Source organism: Narcine bancroftii, chromosome 10 (genome assembly GCF_036971445.1).
Source record: "Narcine bancroftii isolate sNarBan1 chromosome 10, sNarBan1.hap1, whole genome shotgun sequence".
Lineage (NCBI taxonomy): Eukaryota > Metazoa > Chordata > Chondrichthyes > Torpediniformes > Narcinidae > Narcine > Narcine bancroftii.
Window position 1 is genome coordinate 25,369,168 of NC_091478.1, and position 19,842 is coordinate 25,389,009.

The 19,842-nt window shown below is 45.9% G+C and overlaps 1 protein-coding gene across 3 annotated transcripts in view; it reads right to left on the reverse strand.

The window, feature by feature from the left end:
- The window catches only part of abcc2 (ATP-binding cassette, sub-family C (CFTR/MRP), member 2), a 92,271-nt gene that overhangs the window by 3,677 nt on the left and 68,752 nt on the right, over positions 1–19,842 (reverse strand). For 2 of the 3 annotated variants that reach the window (XM_069900247.1, XM_069900246.1), the window contains exons 23-31: positions 16,820–17,027; positions 14,349–14,503; positions 5,431–5,586; positions 4,585–4,784; positions 3,611–3,737; positions 3,100–3,201; positions 1,925–2,068; positions 1,143–1,301; positions 160–326 (exon numbers count right to left, since the gene is read on the reverse strand). In XM_069900247.1, the coding sequence (XP_069756348.1) occupies positions 160–326; positions 1,143–1,301; positions 1,925–2,068; positions 3,100–3,201; positions 3,611–3,737; positions 4,585–4,784; positions 5,431–5,586; positions 14,349–14,503; positions 16,820–17,027 (1,418 nt within the window). The remainder of the gene's footprint in view (positions 1–159; positions 327–1,142; positions 1,302–1,924; positions 2,069–3,099; positions 3,202–3,610; positions 3,738–4,584; positions 4,785–5,430; positions 5,587–14,348; positions 14,504–16,819; positions 17,028–19,842) is intronic. The other variant, XM_069900248.1, reaches the window with a different exon arrangement.

Consider the following 19,842-nt stretch of genomic DNA (forward strand, 5'->3'; position numbering starts at 1 on the left):
CCTGAGGACCTCACGGAACCCAGCCTATGGGGCCAAGGGAGTGGACACTACCGTCTCACAGCGGTCTATGTACACAGAATGTGAGTCAGGACTGATGACCTTTGGTTCATTCCAGACATTGGGTAAGGGTCCTAGTGCTGGATGGAGCTGGCAACCTACCTGAGGTTCTCCCCTCCTTCCGACACCTCGTGCTGCAGCTTGCTTGGCAAACTCTCCATGTAGTTCTTCAGGTGAGCCAGCTCCAATGCCCTCCACACCTCCTCATCGGAATATCCGTTGAAGGGGTCCAGGTTCATCCGGATCGTGCCTGAGAACAGCACAGGGTCCTTGTCGCAACAAAACAGATGGATGGCGATTGGTAATTGGTCAAAGATCAAACATGCTTTGGGGAGGGGGGGGGGTTGCAAAGGAGTTTCAGAGCAACTACATTGACCCTGGCTTCCAAATCCCCCCTCTTTCCTATTCCAGCCTCTTCATCTCAAATGGAAGGATTTCACCCAGGATACTGTTTCCTGTGATTCTAGGTCTTCATGAAGCCCTCCACCTTCTCCATTGTCACTCCTATACCCTCACCTCTTTGGTCACCTGCTCTAATCATTTAGGGACAAAACTTTGGTTCAACAAAGGCCAATGGCCAATTTGTCTGGGAGATATCATTGCTGGTCCTAGGAATGAGACATTCAGATGGTTGGAAGGGTGGGACACTGGAGTTGTTTTCCTTTGAGTCTAGGAATTTTATTCTGGATGTCATAGAGATCTGCAGCAATGTCTTTATTGTTCCAGCTCCACCACTGCCCCTTGCAGTCTATTCCAGGCACCCACCCACTTTGTGTATTTAAAAATTACCCCTGCTGCCTCTCCTAAACATTTCTACCCTCGCCTTGTACTGAAGTCCTCTTACTCTGGGAAAAAGGTGATGGCCATCATACTACCTATGCTTCTCATAATCTTGTCGACCTCCATTAAGTCACCCCTCAGGCTTTTCTCTTTGGAGTGAAGAAGAATTAGTTAGCATTGCTAACCTTGCCTCATTCTCCAATCCAAGCAACATCCTGGTAAATCACCTCTGCACCTTCATCTTGTCTATTACAATGGTCACAGAGCTGAGGTGGCAATAGGAGTGTTCCATCCCTCCTTCCTACCTGTGGAATTATTGTGATTCTTTGCCTCAGGTCATGGAGACCGATGGTGCTAATGTCCAATCCGTCGATGAGAATCTTCCCCCCAGCTGCCTCGATGATGCGGAACAGGCAGTTGGTCAAGGAGGACTTGCCAGCTCCTGTTCTCCCAACGATGCCAATCTGTGGTTCAGGAAATAGGGAGAACTCAGCATGAGGAATGTTAGGCACAAGACTGTCTGGGGACAGACCAGACCTTGATCCAACTCAAGAATAGATTCAGGGTGAATGGGGAAGGAGAGTGTGACACAGAGGTATCCGAGACATTAGGAAACACTAGGAGTGGTGTGGTTGGAATGGTCAGGAGAAAGGTAGGGAGAGTGGATCAGATTGAGAGGGACAGATGGGGAGAGTGTGGCTGGAGGGGACGAGTGGGGAGAGGGAGACAAAGGAAAGAATGGGGCAGAAAGGGAGGGGGAGGCTTGGGGAGTGGAGGTCAGATTGGAGAGGGAGGGTTAGGGAGAAGGTGAAGAGGATGGGTGGGGAAGATCATTAACAGTGCCACAGCTGAGTTTTTGAGGCAGTTGTGGCTGCCACGTATGGGGAGAGTCAAGGCCTGGGAATGTGAGAAACAGAGGACCCTTTTAACACATGGGTTTCATGAAACAATGTGGCCTTTCGTCAAACAGTCATGGGATGAATGCAGGGTGCAATGGAAATCACGGATGATTGCTTCAAGGAGGCAATCATGATGGGCAGAGTAGCCTACTTTAAGGGGAGGCAATTCCACAGCACTGGATCTTTACCTTTTCGTTGGTCCTGATGTCACAGGAAAGTCCATGCAGCACGAGGTCCAGCTCTGGCCTGTAACGCACTTTGTAATCCACGAACTGGATCTCACCCTTCCCTGGCCAGCCCTTTCCTGGTCTGTGTTCCAGTACCCAAGGAGCCTGAGAAGATGCGAATAAAAGAAATTTAAACCAAACTATCGTAACATTTGCTAGTTTATAAAAGGCAGCAGAGTCTGAGTTTAATTTGGGCATCATGTTAGTGTATTACAGTGCTAGCAACCCAGGTTTGAATTCTCCTGCCTCAGGAGTTTGTACGTTCTCTGTGTCGGTTTCTTCCCTCCCTCTAAAACATAAGGGGTTGGTAGGTTAATTGGGCGTCACAGTTTTCAAAGGCCAGCAGCAGCTTCTACTGTGTTGCAAATAAAAATAAATGTTCTGCATGGACATCGTGGGCCAAAGGACCTCTTCCATATTCTGTGCTGGCTGCACTGAAGGAGGGATGGGCTGGCAGTGGAAAGGGGATTCGCTGCCTGGGAATGAAGAGAGGCTGCAACCAAAAAACAAGTAGAAATTCTGGAAAGAGGAATGTCTCAAGAAAGAGAAGTTTCAGCGCTGGACCCTTCTTCTCAGTCTCTGGAACGGCTGGGACATCCATGAATGAGGGGCATAAATATCAAATTGTACAATGTTATTGTCACGTATACTGAAATATAGCAAAAACATTGGTTTTGACTGCACGTTATCCCACACAAGAAGTGCAAGAATAAAATCATAGTGTTACAATAAATGAAAAGTACAGGGCATAGTGTTAAACAGTGCAAGGCATTTACTCCTATCAATGGGAATTCTTGTTCAAGAGCCTGATAACTCAGAAAGAAATGGTCCTTGAATTTGGAGTTTTTCAAACGTGCACTTCCTTATTGGAGGGGCATCATGAGGGGGTGGTGGAGAGAGAGATTCTCCCAGCATTAATGAAGCACTTCGACAGGCATCACCAAGCTGTGATTGGTAAATGGAATTAATAGAGATGGATCATTGATGGTCAGCATAGACGTGATGGGCTGAATGTTCTGTTCCTGTGCTGTATAACTAACTGATCCAGTATAAGGATGGAGCACAGGTGGACCAAGGTACCCTTCCCTGGGTCTGTGCCTCCCCACAGGGTCAGTCCCCTCCCCCAGCCCTCACACCTCATTGTCCAGCTGGCTGTATTCGGTGATTCTCTCCACAGACACAATGTTCGTCTCCAGTTCAGACGTCTGCCTCACCAGCCAGTTCAGTGCCTGGGTCACCTGATCAGGGCAGAAGACGAGCGATGAAAGGTTCAGCAGGCATAGGGCAAAAGTCAGAGGACATTGCCTTCCCCAAAACCCATAGGGACAGTACTCACCTTTTACACCTGATGTAAGTGACAGGATCAGGGGTCAAACACCACCACATGGTGACTAAACAGGGTCAGGGATCAAACACCTCCTCACGGTGACAAGGTCAGTGTCGCATTTCCTTATATGTCAAACACCCACACATGGTGATGGGAGGGGGGCAGGGGTCAAACACCCGACACGGTTATAGAATCGGGTTGAACACCCCTACACGGTGACGGGATCATGGGTCAAACAACCCAGTATGGTACCAAACTGAATTTCTGTGATTCCCCACAGTCAGATGTGTGGCCTCGGTTGGTGCTGATGAGATACCTACGTTTAATGCATATGAAATGGACAGGCCGACCATCCCACTGTCCAGACTCCCTCTGGACAAGACGGCAAACAGCGCAGCAAAGAACACCACCAGGTTGCCAACAAATTCCAGGCGGATTGCCAGCCACCTACAATGCAAGAAAGATGGTGACAGGTCAGGTCTGGGGCCAGTCTCCCACACACAACACGAAAACACCTCGATAACTTGTCACAGGAACAGTCTAATTCTTCCCTGGGCAGGAAATTGTTCACACATCAGTACTGGTTCTGGAGTCCAGCTCCTGTCAGCGTGTCCCATGGAAAAAGGCACCTCCCAAACCCTGTAAAGAAAATGAGATTATGGGGGAGAGAGGGTAAGATGGAGAAGAAGAAATGGGGGGAGAGAGAATGCGAGAGAGATGTCAGGATATGCTGATGCCCAGAGAATAAACTACTAGGCCAGTATTGAATGGCCAGAGAACACCAGTTATTAGAAGTTGCAAAATGTGTCCTAGAGATTGAAACATCCTGAGTCAGATTTGAGGTACTGTTCCTCAAACTTACAACAGACCTGGAGGCCAAAGTCACAGTAGACCAAGTGGAGGCTTCAATGGAGAATAAAACTAATGATTTTTAAACTTCCCATCTCCATTTGGGATAAACTATTAGCTCAGTTTCTGCCTTTCCTCAGATGCTGCTGACCTGCTGAGTTTTTGTCTCATATTTCCAGCATCTGCAGTATTTGTATGACCTTGACACCCATTGTGGGTCAGAGTGACAGGCTGGATGAGTAAGAACAGTAAATCTACTCTCCTTTCACATCCCTGGGGTTTCAGCATCACCATTCCACATTTACTCCACTAATTGAACCAGGTTTCCAGGCTGTTGTGGTGTGAGTTGGTTACCACAATGCACCGTGTCCCCTCATTCATGCTCAAAGTCCCTCTATCCCACCTCTAGGTCCACAAAGATATAGCATGAGAAGGGCTGCCTTACCGATTGGAGATGATCCAGGGAAAGACGCATTTCTGGTTGTCATCCATGATCTTCTCATTGTTAGCCAGGAACCGGATCTGATGCCCATAGGCACGGATCAAAGCCAGGCCAGTTACCGTCTCCCCAAAGTGCGAGTAGATAGGGGACCTGGTAACAGAGTCCAAGCGTCGGAGTTGTCTGGAGGTAACGATGTAAAACCTCTGAAAGGACAATGGGTTCCCTGGGTCAGTGGTCTGAGGCTGGAGGGGTGCTAAGAACCCAACAATATTCCCTGGCACAGGAGGATACCAGCTGAAGGTCTACCATGGACAGCACGGATTAGATACAGAGTGAAACCCTCTCTGCACTGTCCCATCGTACACTCCCAAGGGCAGGGACAGGACAGGTTAGATACAGAGTGAAGCTCCTCTACACTGTTCCATCACACACTCCCAGGGCAGGGACAGCACGGGTTAGATACAGAGTGAAGTTCCCTCCACACTGTTCCATCACACACTCCCAGGGCAGGGACAGCATGGGTTAGATACAGAGTGAAGCTCCCTCTACACTGTCCCATCACATACTCCCAGGGCAGGGACAGCACGGGTTAGATACAGAGTGAAGCTCCCTCTACACTGTCTCATCACACCCTCCCAGGACAGAAGATTCCTTGTTAATCTGAATGGGGTTTAATCATGACTGTAACATAATGACAGATGATAACTGGGCCCTTGGCTACCAGTGGAATCACCTCTCTGGAAACCCTGCAAAACTCTCCCCTTATCTCTCTAGAGAAGCTCCTCTTCCCACTGGGCATAAACAACTGACTGGCATGATTGGTCGCAACGAGACCCCTGCATTAATTACCTGTGTGAAATAGTAGAGTACAGCAAGGGGCACAATCACAATGGCAAAATAGGGTGTGGCCAGGCAAATGACTAAAAGTGTTCCGAGCACGCCGAAGAAACAGGACAGCCAGCTCCGGAATGACATTGGGATGGCTTCGTCAACGGTGTAAATGTCCTGCATCAGGAAAGAAGCAGAACTCCCAGTTAAAACATTCCTTGCCCTGAACTTCCTTCTCAAACCTGCAGTGAATGAAGCTGTGACCCAATTAAAGGGTTTTAAATAAAATACAAAAGTCTGCAGACACCGTGGTGGAAGTAAAAACACAACGCTGGAGAAACTCAGCAGGTCAAACCGTGTCGTTTATATAGCAAAGATAATGATACATAATCAACATTTCGGGATTGAGCCCTTCATCAAGGTATGGAAAAATGTTGGCAGGCATCCAAATTCTGGAGCGAACCTACATTTTGCTCATACCCTGATGAAGGGTTCAAGCCCAAAACATTGGTTATGTATCTTTATCTTTGCTATATAAAGTACACGGTTTGACCAGCTGAGTTTCTCCAACATTGTGTTTTTATTTTAAAGGGTTTTCAGACTCTCTTTGTTCATGTCACCGTTAAGTCAAATAATGATCACTTTCTGCTTCGCCAAACACCTACGCACTGTGCGAGGGTCTAGCCTTGAGCTTCCTGTAGCCAAACTCTCCTCCACGGTCTCATCCATTGTCAGGGTGAAGCCAAATGCAAACTTGGGGAACAAAACAGCCTTAAATCAATGGGATGAACCCTGATTTTTTAAATAATTTTAAGTAACTCCTCCACTGAAGCAATAAACCTATTTACCTCAGTAAACATATTTAAGACAAGGTTGGATCGATTTTTATATAGTAAGGGAATTAAGGGGTAAGGAGAAAAGGCAGATAGGTGGAGATGAGCCTAACATCAGATCTGCCATGATCACACTGAATGGTGGAGCAGGCTCGACGGGCCGGATGGCCGACTCCTGCTCTTTAATAAAGAATCTGGATAAATAGGTTGATGCAGTGGCAGATTAACTACCATCTGGGCCCCAGGCTGAGCTTTAGTAAGGCCCCCCCATCCTTCGTTAGAATAAAGTGAATTTGTTCCTTTTGGACATGATGCCCTCACATATTCTAAGTTTATCCTGAGTTATCTTGCTGATTTAGCATACTTTTTAATTTTGGGTTCTGTTAGCGCAAATTGCCTACTTCTCCTTTCCGGCTCAGTTCAAGAGATGGCTGCTAACTCATTCCTCTGTGCACGCCCTGGATCCTGGCTCGCTCTTCCTCAATGGGATTGGTTTGAACAGTCTGCTCCCTCTGCATTCATGCGGGTGACCAGACTCACTGAGGCTGAGCATTCTCCGCTAATTCCAGACAGAACATTAATCTGTCAATTTGTCGCAGCTGGTTGAAATGCTGAGGCAGTAATGTCGGGGGGAACGAGCGACTGACATCCTGGCCGCCCTGCCACAGTATTCAGCAGAAGTCGAGCCTTCTCCCAGGGTTGTTCAGTGACCACACGGCCGCAGCAGTTGCTGGTGTTTGAACAAAACCAACCCCCACCTGTAACCTGGCCAGACTACAGAGCGGCCAGTAAGAGTGCAGGACATCCATTCCATGCAAACTTCAGAATACCATCGCTGATTTCAAGCTGTGCTGCTATTTTTTTTACTTCATTTCATTTCTCTCAAGTGCATTGTAATCATTTTTCCATGAGGATTTCAAAACCATGGGGTTTCCATGTGGTCTCACTAATGCAGGAAGAAGCGACCCCATGACCCTACCCCCCTCCCGGCTCATTGGTCTGTCCGTGTTGGATCCTCCCCGCTCTCTGGGTTTGGATTTGTATTTCCGTTCATTGCCGATGTGGTTTCAATGACAGGGCAGAGCACTTGGGAGTGAATTAATCACAGCATGTATAACACAAGACACATTTCTTTCCTTCAAACCTGCCACACCGCACATTTGGAGTGCCTGAACACTCCTTGTTCACAGAGAACACATACATGATGTTTGTGATGACCAAATTAAGTGAAATCTACCCTGCCTGCACACAATCCTCATCTCACAATGCCCTGCATACTATGAAGCCTCTCGAGTGTTACTCTGGTGTCCACTTTCATCACTTCCCAGACATCTTTTCCAGACAGCATCTATGACTCTGTGTGAAAAAACTTCCCCACACGTTAACAAACTTATAGTTTGAGCTTCAGTTTCTTGAATGCTAAATTTTGTTCACACACACACACACACACACACACACAGAATAGTTTTCCTTCCCTCCGATACAGAGGCCGAATTGATAGATAGGACCAAGACCCTGCTGTTGATTGACAGGTGAGTGTGATTCTTCCATTACATTGGTGTAATAGTGGTTGTGACAGGTCCCCTTGCCTTCCGGGTCCCTAGGCTAATGGTTAATCCACCACTAGGTTGATGCCTGGAAACATCGGTTGCCCTTTTCCTTCCCAAGAAGGCTGCATGACGAGCTGAGTTTCTCCAGCACGTTTGTGTATTACACACGACCCCAAGCATCTGCAGATTTTCTTGTTTAACTAGCTTTCGCACTAATGTTTCTACTTTCACAAAAGACGAAGGAAGTTCAGCCTGTCCCTCATCTTCTAGAGGGGTACCATCGACAGCAGACTTGCTGAATGCATCAGAATGTGGTACAGGAGATACAGAACGTGATGAATGCAACTCGGAGCATCATGCAAACTTCCCAAACATCTACATCTCCTGCTGCCTGGGAAAGGCAGCCAACACACTGAAGAACCCGTCACAACCCCTGGCACAACTCTCTTCTCCCTCCTCCCATCGAGGAGAAGCCTCAAGAATGCGAAATCGCGCACCAACAGGCTTAAAGCAGTTCTTTCCTGCAGCCGTCAGGCTCCTGAATGAACCCAGAACAGGGTTTTCGTTCTGCTCTTGCTATGTTGTAATTTACCTTTTTACTTTAACACTACACACCGTAATGGGCTCTTGCTCTCCTACTATTTCAGTGCTAGAATAGACTTGTTAGACGGCTCACAGAAGAACCTTTCTCATTGCATCAGGCGATCATAAACTTGAACCAATTAACAACAGAGGTTTTAAACAGAGGGAGAAATATTCCAATGGAGAGGGGTGTGAACTCTGGCATTGAGCCTTTGGCCAGGAGCTCGTTGACAACTCCCAACCCCTATGGGAGAGCTTAGGAGGTCCTGGAAGTGAAGATTAAATTCCAGTAAGATGTCGCACAAGATTTTAAAAAAATACAGTACAAGGAAACATTTGAGGGATCAATACAAAATAAACAGTTGGTGTTGCAATGACTTGGACTGTTTCAACTTATTAACGACAGAAAAGAAAATGAATGCGAGTCAGAGCAAGAAACAAACTCCCAAAGAGGAGCAGTTGATAATCCTCAGCTCTTCTCAAAATGGTGACTCTTCAATTCAAATCATGGATCCTGAGAACAGTTCTCACACAATACTTTTAAAAAAAGTGCTGAGAAAGGAGTAAGAATTTTTTAAAATTTCACTTTAGACATACAGCACAGTAACAGGCCACCTTGGCCCGTGAGCCCATGCTGCCCAATTATACCCAATTGACATACAACCCCCAGAACATTTTGAAGGGTGGTTGGTAACCAGTGCTCGGAAGAAACCCACGCAGACACGGGGACAAACTCTTTATAGACAGCGCTGGATTCGAACCCCGATTGCTGCTGCTGTAACAGCATTGCACTAACCGTGTCGTTAGAATATACTAGGAATGAGAAGGGATTATTAGTGTAAAAGATAGCAGAGGCAATGATGGGCCAAATGGTCTCTTGCACTGACCAGTTGTGCGAGTCCTACCGTAGTGGAGGGTGAAGGTGAGAGCGTGCCTTGGGTACAAGCAGAGCCTCCAACACCTGAAGAACAGCCACTCCTCTGCCAATTGGAGGAACCTTATATTCCATCTTGGCACTCTCCAAACAGACGTCATCAACCGACTTCTCCAATTTCCGGTCTCCCATTTCATTTTATCAAAGCCCCTTCCCTTCCCTCACATCTCTGGCTCCATCCCTCCTTCTTGTTCCCTTCCCAAGCCTCTCTACCTGCCTGTTGCCCTCTCCTTCCTTCCTCTAAATCCCCACCCCTTCCCTTCCTTCATATCAGAGGGAAACTTTCTCGGCCCTCTTCCTTCTATCGTCTCCCAGCTTTTTACCTTTCTTACCCTCTTCTCATTCTACTCTCACCTGCTAGCCCATGCCCCTTGGACCTCTGCTATTCCTTGTAATTCCTTCATTAATGGCTGATAATTTAGTTTGTATAGATGGCCTAGATTATTATCTACTTGTATACCTAGGTATCGGATTGCTTGTGTTTGCCATCTAAATGGTGATTCTTTCTTAAACTTTGTGAAATCCGCATTATTCATTGGCTACACTTCACTTTTATTTGCATTGATCTTGTACCCCGATACTTCTCCATATTCCTTCAATTTCTTATGTCATTCTTTTATTGATATTTCTGGTTCTGTTAAGTATACTATGACATCATCTGCAAATAGACTGATTTTATATTCCTTCTCTTTTATTTTTATCCCTCTTATTTTATTTTCTGTTCTTCTCAGTTCTGCCAGTGGTTCTATAGTTAACGCGAACAGTGAAGGAGATAGTGGACATCCCTGCCTAGTTGACCTGCTTAATTTAAATTGGTTTGATATATATCCATTTACTGTCACCTTCACCAACAGTCCCTTATATAATGCTTTAATCCAATTAATATATTTCTCCTGTAGGTTGAATAAATAATCCCATTCTACTCTGTCAAAGGCTTTCTCTGCGTCTAAGGCAACCGCCACTGTTGGCGTCTTGTTTCCTTCTACTGCATGGATTAAGTTAATGAACTTACAGATATTGTCAGTTGTTCATCTTTTCTTAATAAATCCAGTTTGATCTAGTTTTACTATTTTTGGTACACAGTCGGCCAATCTGTTTGCTAATAGTTTAGCTATTATCTTATAATCTGTGTTAAGTAGAGATATTGGTCTATACGATGCTGGTGTTAGTGGATATTTCCCCGTCTTTGGTATTACTGTAATTATTGCTGTTTTACATGAATCTGGCATGTTTTGTGTTTCTTCAATCTGGTTCATTACTTCCAGGAGAGGAGGAATTAATAAGTCTTTAAAAGTTTTATAAAATTCTATTGGGAGTCCGTCCTCTCCCGGCGTTTTATTGTTCGGTAGTTTTTTTAATATATCCTGCATTTCCTCTATTTCAAATGATTTTATTAACTTATTTTGCTCCTCTTCTTGCAATTTCGGCTGCCTGACCCACTGAGTTCCTCCAGCACATAGTGTGTGGCACTCCTCTGCTCATGTAACACCAGGGCTGCTGATTCTCTGACTCTGACTCCAATTTGGAAAATGTTTCAACCATTGCTTCCCTAACGCCCGCACACCCCCTCTCCCTAAAAAGGTAGGACCATGCTCACCTCAAAGGACGGGGCACTCCAAGAAGGCAGAATCCACGGATGGGTGAGAGGGGTTGGATCATGGAACATTCCTCCACAGTACAGGCCCTTCAGACTTTGATATTGTGCTGGCCTATGTAAACCTACTCCGCAAAAATCTAACCCCTCCCTCAAAGCCATAACCCTCTATTTTTCTGACAGGCACATGTGTCTGTCTAAGCGTCTTTTAAATGTCCTTATTGTACAACCTCCACTCCCACTCCTGGTAATGCATTCCAGGCACCCACCACTCTCTGAGTAACAAACTTAACTCTGATGTCTGCCCTAAACTCTCTTTCAACAGATATCCTCTGGTATTTGTTATTGTTGCCCTGTGCAAAAGGTGGTGGTTGTCTATCCTCATAATCTTATACATCTCAAATAAGTCATCTCTCTCTCTTCCTTCATCTTTCTTCTTTTTTCTTTGGCTTGGCTTCGCGGACGAAGATTTATGGAGGGGTATGTCCACGTCTGCTACAGGCTCGTTGGTGACTGACAAGTCCGATGCGGGACAGGCAGGCACGGTTGCAGCGGTTGTGAGGGAAAATTGATTGGTTGGAGTTGGGTGTTGGGTTTTTCCTCCTTTGTCTTTTGTCAGTGAGGTAGGCTCTGCGGTTTTCTTCAAAGGAAGTTGCTGCCCGCCGAACTGTGAGGCGCCAAGATGCACGGTTGGAGGCAAGATCAGCCCACTGGCGGCGGTCAATGTGGCAGGCACCAAGAGATTTCTTTAAACAGTCCTTGTACCTCTTCTTTGGTGCACCTCTGTCTCAGTGGCCAGTGGGGAGCTCGCCATATAACACGATCTTGGGAAGGCGATGGTCCTCCATTCTGGAGACGTGACCCACCCAGCGCAGTTGGGTCTTCAGCGGCGTGGATTCGATGCTTGCGGACTCTGCCAGCTCGAGTTCTTCGATGTTGGTGATGAAGTCACTCCATTGAATATTGAGGATGGAGTGGAGACAGCGCTGATGGAAGCGTTCTAGGAGCCGTAAGTGATGCCGGTAGAGGACCCATGATTTGGAGCCGAACAGGAGCGTGGGTATGACAACGGCTCTGTACACGCTGACCTTTGTGTGTTTCTTCAGGTGGTTGTTTTTCCAGACTCTTTTGTGTAGTCTTCCAAAAGCACTATTTGCCTTGGCAAGTCTGTTGTCTATCTCTTTGTCGATCCTTGCATCAGATGAAATGGTGCAGCCGAGGTAGGTAAACTGGTTGACCATTTTGAATTCTGTGTGCCCGATGGAGATGTGGGGGGGGCTGGTAGTCATGGTGGGGAGCTGGCTAATGGAGGACCTCAGTTTTCTTCAGGCTGACTTCCAGGCCAAACATTTTGGCATTTTCTGCAAAACAGGACACCATGCGCTGGAGATCTGGCTCTGAATGGGCAACTAAAGCTGCATCTTCTGCAAAGAGTAGTTCACGGACAAGTTGCTCGTGTCTTGGTGTGAGCTTGCAGGCGCCTCAGATTGAAGAGACTGCCATCCGTGCGGTACCGGATGTAAACAGCGTCTTCATTGTTGAGGTCTTTCATGGCTTGCTTCAGCATCATGCTGAAGAAGATAGTAAAGAGGGTTGGTGCGAGGACGCAGCCTTGCTTCATGCCGTTGTCAATGGAGAAGGGTTTGGAGAGCTCATTGCTGTATCTGACCCGACATTGTTGGTTTTCGTGCAGTTGGATAACCATGTTGAGGAACTTGGGGGGGGCATCCAAGGCCCTCTAGTATTTGCCAAAGCCCTTTCCTGCTCATGGTGTCGAAAGCTTTGGTGAGGTCAACAAAGGTGATGTAGAGTCCTTTGTTTTGTTCTCTGCACTTTTCTTGGAGCTGTCTGAGGGCAAAGACCATGTCAGTAGTTCCTCTGTTTGTGCGAAAGCCACACTGTGATTCTGGGAGAATATTCTCGGCGACACTAGGTATTATTCTATTTAGGAGAATCCTAGCGAAGATTTTGCCTGCAATGGAGAGCAGCGTGATTCCCCTGTAGTTTTAGCAGTCTGATTTCTCGCCTTTGTTTTTGTACAGGGTGATGATGTTGGCATCACAAAGGTCCTGAGGCAGCTTTCCTTGGTCCCAGCAGAGTATGAAAAACTCATGCAGTTTGGTATGCAGAGTTTTGCCGCCAGCCTTCCAGACCTCTGGGGGGATTCCATCCATACCTGCTGCTTTGCCACTTTTCAGTTGTTCAATTGCCTTATATGTCTCTTCCTGGGTAAGGACCTCATCCAGCTCTAGACTCAAGGGCTGTTGAGGGAGCTGGAGCAGGGCGGATTCTTAGACTGAGCGGTTGGCACTGAAAAGAGATTGAAAGTGTTCTGACCATCGATTGAGGATGGAGATCTTGTTGCTGAGGAGGACTTCGCCGTCTGAGCTGCGCAGAGGGTTTTGGACGGGGTGAGGGGCCGTACATAGCCTTTAGTGTCTCCTAAAAATCCATGAAGTCGCCAATGTTGGCGCTAAGCTGGGTTCGTTTGGCAAGGCTAGTCCACCACTCATTTTGGATCTCCCGGAGTTTGCGCTGAAGATGGCTGCATGCGAGACGGAAGGCTCGTTTTTTCTCTGGCCAGGAAGGCTTTGCAAGGTGAGCCGTGAACGCAGCCCCGGGATCAGTCGGCTTCCTTCATCAGCCCAAAGAGAAAAGCCCCATCTCTGTTAATTTTGATTAATAAGACACGTTCTCCAATCCAGGCAACATCCTTGTAAATCTCCTCTACATCGTTTATGTAATGAGATGCCAGAGATGGATGCATAAGACAATGTCATTCAAAGAAAGTATTCTCATTTGAAGTCCCAAACTTATGAGACAGAGGGTGATCCATCTCTCAATCAAGCTGCCAGGGGAAGCTGTACAATCAGTTAGCGCAAGGTTGTTACAGCGCCAGTGACCCGGGTTTGAATCCGCGCTGTCTGTAGGAATTTGTACATTCTTCCATGTCTGCATGGGTTTCCTCTGGATGCTCCAGTTCCCTCCCACCCTCCAAGGGTTATAGTTAATTTGACTGTGCTGTACATTTAAATTTTAAATTTAAGCGGGCATGATGATATCCAGAAAACATTGGGACAGATACAAGGATATGAAGGGCTGAGAGGGGTTCAGGCTAATTGGACAGGCCTAGAATTCCAACTTGTTTGGCATGAATGAGTTGGCCCAAAGGACCTGTCCTGTGCTGTCTGATGCTTTGGAAAGCAAAACTCTGTTGACATGTCAGGGATGGAGAGGAAGGTGAAGGCTGGGATGGGAACCATAGAGCCATAGGGTCATACAGCACAGAACCAGCTTCCTTCTCCATGCCGACCAAGTTGGCACTCTGGGCTAGGCCTATGGGGAAGAATGAAATGTTTGGGTCAGGCCCTTCGTGTGACTGGCCTGCAATCAGATGCGAGAGGCAGCCTTGATCCTGGAGAGCAGCTGCGATTGGAATAACGTACCTTGGCAAATCTGTTGACAATCCGGCCCGTTGGTGTGGTGTCGAAGAAGGACATGGGAAGATGAAGGATGTTCTTGAGTAATCGGGAATGCAGGTCCCGGGAGGCAGCAATTGTCCTTACCATTATCAAGATCACTCCAAAGAGCACAAAGATACCTGAGGAATACAAGAATGAGGGAGCTGAGGAATGGTAGCAAACCCTTTCAACCCATGAACCGGTACCACCGGTCACATCCGATTGACCTAAACCCCTGTATGCTTTGAAGGCTGGGAGGAAACCAGAGCACACAGGGAAAACCCACACAGGCATGCAGAGAACATACAACTCCTTACAGACAGCATGGGATTCAAACCCCGATCCCAATTGCTGGCGCAGTAACAGTGTTGCGCTAATGCTGTTGTCCACATGATTGAGAGACCTGAGAAACTCGTGAATGAGACACCTGAGGAACACATGAATGTGTGAGTTGTTCACATGTTCAATATATCTCCATCTAGGAACGGATGTGAAAGAGATGGTTCTCCCTCCTCCACCTAGACTGATCCATGACAGCTTCAACCAACCAATCCGAACAATGACTATCAAATGACGCAGATGCTGGAAATCTGAAATAAAACAGAAAATTATGGAAAAGCTTAGCAGGTCAAGCAGGATCCATGGAGAGGGAAACGGTCTCTCTCCACAGATGCTCCTGTCCTACTGTGTTATTTCCATACTCCACAAATTCAGGCAATGCCTTTGGAGTCAAGGAGTTCCTCAGCATGGAAACAGGCCCTTCTGCCCAACTAGCCCATGCCAACTATAGTAGGAATTAAACAATGGAGTGAAACCACGAAAGTCTGCAGACACTGTGATTGTATTAAAAACACAAAAATGGTGGAGGGACTCAACCAGTCTCGCAGCATCCATAGGAGGTAAAAGTTTATAGCTGACATTTCTGGGTCTTCCTAGAATGTCTTCCATAAATAAGTTCTCCAAGAAGGGGATCAGGCTATTTTATATTTCCACAGATCTATTTTATAAACCCACCAACTCCCATTACTACCTTGACTACACTTCTTCCCACCTCGTCCCCCTTCTCGCAATTTCTCCATCTCCTCCACATCTGTTCCCATGATGAGGTCTTCCAGTGCAGATCACCTGAAATGTCTACCTTCTTCCACAAACATGGTTTCCCCTCTACCCCAATCAACTCAGATCTCACCCACATCTCCATTTCCCGCTCATCTGCCCTGACCCCTCTGCCCCCAGTCATAACAAACTTGACCTTATCTACCACCCCACCAGCCTCTGCATCCAACACATTATCCTCCGGAATTTCCTCCACCTTCAACATGATCCCACATCTTCCCCTCTCCTTCCCGCTCCCTCTGTGACTCCCTCATCCATTCATCCCTCCCCACCAATCACCACCCCACCCCAGCACTTTCCCCTATGGCCTCAGGAAATGCCACTCTTTCACCCACACCTCCACCCTCACCACCACTCAGGATCCCAAACAGTCCTTTCAAATGAAGCATCACATGTATCCTGACCTCCCTTCGTGGCCTTCTCTCTATCAGAGAGACTGGATGCAGATTGGGAGATCTCTTCACTAAGCACCTTCGCCCTGTCCGCATCAGTGACAGGGATCTCCCAGTGGCCAACCACATCAATTATGTGCCCCACTCCCATGCTCACATGCCTGTCCATGGCCTCGTATTCTCTCATCAAGACCACCCATAAATTGGAGGAACAACACCTGATTTTACATCAGCGAACTCTCCAACTGGATGACATTAATATCGACTATTCTGGTTTCTGCTAACCTACTCTCTGTTCTTCATCCACTCCCTTGTCTTCTTTCCTCCAGCTCTCTACCCTGTGGTGATATGACCATCAGTCTAAGGCAGGGTGGAATCTCAGTACCAGCCGGAAGACCACTTAAGGGGCTGAGTCCACCTGGCCGACTGTCAATCAGCCGATCTGGAATATAAACCTGAGCAGCCCCCTACTGCGCCAGTCACCGGGGAGCCACCAAGGCTTGAACTGGTGTTCAGACTTTTTACTGGAATAAAGCCTGTTGTACAGCCTTTGAGTTTTGTGCTTGCTTGCTGCTACCTCAGTGCACCCCCCCCCCCCCCCCATTCACCATTCACAGACCTAAGCCTCCTCCCTCTGCTTGCTGGTGTTCCTTCCCTTATCTCCTGCCTTTGGAACTGTGCTCCTCCCCCTACCCCTCCCCCCACCATTTTGTTTGGGTGCCTACCTATATTTTTCCATACCTTGATGAAGGGCTCAAGCCTGAAATGTTGATGATGTATCTTTATCTTTGCTACATAAAGTACACTGTTTGACTTGCTGACTTCCTCCAGCATTATGATTTTACTGTGCTGTGGTGACCAGAACCACACCCAGCTCTCCATTTGTGATTGAACTGAGAAGGAACTATGCTTCCACACTAATCTTGTGTTGAACCAAGATCTACCCACCTTGAGCAAGTCCCAATATTCCATAGATGGCGATCCGCTGGTCCGTTGTAAAGGCCTGGTTCGTGTTGTTGTTGTCATTGGTCCAGTCGCTGAGCCAGAGGTTCTGTCCAATGGTAGCAATGTTCTGAGCCAGGTACGTCAAGAGGATCAGCACAGAGGACAGCCAGCCAATGGCACGTAAGTATTTCCAGTAGACACTGAACTTGACCTGTTGATCAAAGCAATATTAGAATTTTTCAGAATTTATCGTCATCAACATGTCAAAACAGGCTTCTCCCTTTTACAATGGGCAATGAAATTTTAGAGACTTGCTCTTGTAGAGGGATCAGACATATTGAAGATTGCTATGAGCCAGGGAAATATGTCTTTTGAACAATTAAAAAATAAATATGGAATCCTTAACAACACAATCTTCTGCTATTTTCAATTAAGAGCATATCCAAGAGAAAAACTGGGGCCAACAATGTTTTTGTCAAACTGTAGTGACGAGGAGACCCTGATTCAAAAGAGAAACACAAAGAAATTCACTTGTATCTCTTACTTCAAACGGGAGCCCTTAAATAGGAGATTCACAAGTCCAGGCAGAGATGGGTATCAGAATTAAATGTAAGTATTGATGTCAGGGCAATATGACAAATAAAATAAATGTAAGGAAGAGGTGAGTATAATACAATTTTTGCATCACTCTATCTCACACCACAGAAATTAAATGTTAAAGTCAAACTTATCAGATCAATGTTTTGGATGTGGCGATGAGACAGGAACTTTCTTACACTCGACTTAGTCCTGTCCCATAATGAGATCTTTTGGGTGGATTTTGGACATTTTTTAGAACAGATTATTGGAATTCTATTTCTACAAAACCCAGAATTGTTTTTACTGGGAAATAATAATGGGGATAAGACCAAAATTGAAATGATCTAAACATCAAATTGAATTTGTTAAAATTGCATTGGCGGTGGCCAGAAAATGTTTTGCAGTGACTTGGAAGTACAACCCGCTGGAATGCAGAAATGCATCGCTGAGTTCCCCTTGAGAAAATTATTTACAACCGAAGAAATAAGTATGACATATTTCTGCAAATATGGAGACCATATTTATAGATCTCAGGTGTAAATCTTTAGTTGAGTTTCTTCCAGTCCTCGAGTCCAGGCTATCCTTCTCCAAAGAAGACTAGTTAAATAACGAATTGAAATCTGTGGAGTCAATGGGGCTTTCCAGTTACCTTTCTTATTTTTTCACTCTATCTTTTTTCTTTTTCTCTTATTCATTTTTTTCAGGGTCTTTTGGGTGGGGGTGGGGGGTGTTGGAGGGTTTGGATTACAACCATAATGCTGCATAAATTTGTCTATTTATACATTCATATTTTTTAATTTTGTATTTGACTAAATGTATGGTCTAAAAAATTTTAATAAAATATTTTTTTAAAGTCACATAATTTGTTGTTTTGCGGCAGTGTCACTGCGAACATTTATACAAAACACCTTACAAAATAAATAAAAATAGTGCAAGGTCAAAGTAAGACAGGGTCTTTGCTTCATTGATATTCAGGAGTCTGATGGCAGTAGGGAAGAAGCTGTCCTTGTACTGCTGAGTGTTCATCTCAGGCTCCTGTACCTTTTCCCCGATGGTAGCAGAGTAAAGAGGGCATGGCCTGGAATGGTGGGGATCCTTGAGGATAGAGGTTGCTTTTTTAAGACACCATTTCTTGTAGATGTCCTTGATGGAATTAAGACTGATGCCTGTGATGTCGCAGGCTGAGTTAACAACCCTCTGGAGTTTTTAATCCTGTCCACACCACAGAACTATAGAATATCACTGCAAAGAAACAGGCCCCTTCAGTCCTCTAACCCGTGCTGAAACATTTTTTTGCCTAGTCCCACTGACCTACACCTAGTCCATAGCCCGCTATAACCCTCCCATCCATGTATCTGTCAAAATTCCTCTTAAATGTTAGAAATGAACCCGCATTCACCTCTTCAGCTAGAAGCTCATTCCACACCTCCACCACTTTCAGTGTGAAGAAGTTCCCCCTAAACTTTTCCCCTTTCACTTTTAACTCATGTTCTCTGATTTGTATCTCACCTACCCTCAGTGATAAAAGCCTATCGACATTTACTCTGTCTTTCACCCTCATCATTTTAAATATTTCTATCAAATCTACTCTCATTCTTCTGTGCTCAAGGAATAAAATCCTATTCTGTTTATCCTTTCCCTGTAACTTAGTTCCTGAAATCTGGGCAACATCCTAGTAAATCTTCTCTGCCCTCTTTCAATCCTATTGATATCTTTCCCATAATTAATAAAAAGAAGGAAGGATGTGAAATGATTCGTCAGAGAAGGGTCTGGTCAGCTGGTTGTCCTGTGGGGAGATGCATTGTATCTCAATGATCACTGAAACCATCCTGTAAGGGATGTGACACTGCGTAGGATAAAAATGACTCCATCTATACCTCCTATTGCCTTCGAAAAGCAGCCAACACATTAAAAATCTCATCCCACCCTGGCCATACTCTCTTTAGCCCCCTCCTATCAGGGGGAGATCACATACCATCAGATTCAAGGATAGTTTCTTTCCTGCTGTTATCAGACTCCTGAACGAACTTCACACCAGTAAAATTATGTTGCCTTTTTTTTAAAATTTAGTCATACAGTACGGTAACAGGGCCTTCTGGCCCTTGAGTTTGCACTGCCCAAATATACTCATGTGACCAATTAACCTACTAATCCCATGAAAACACAAACCTGGAGAAACTCAGCAGGTCAGACAGTGTACTTAATGTGGCAAAGATCAAGATACATAACCAACGTTTTGGGCTTGAGCCCTTCATCCAGGTATGAACAAATGTTGGACATTTTTACATACCTTGATGAAGGGCTCAAGCCCAAAACTTCAACCACGGTGTCTGCAGACTTTCATGTTTTATTTTTTAACCTACTAAATCGGAGCACCTGAAGGAAACCTATGCAGACACTGGGAGAACGTATAAACTCCTTATAGACAGCAGCAGATTTGAACCCTG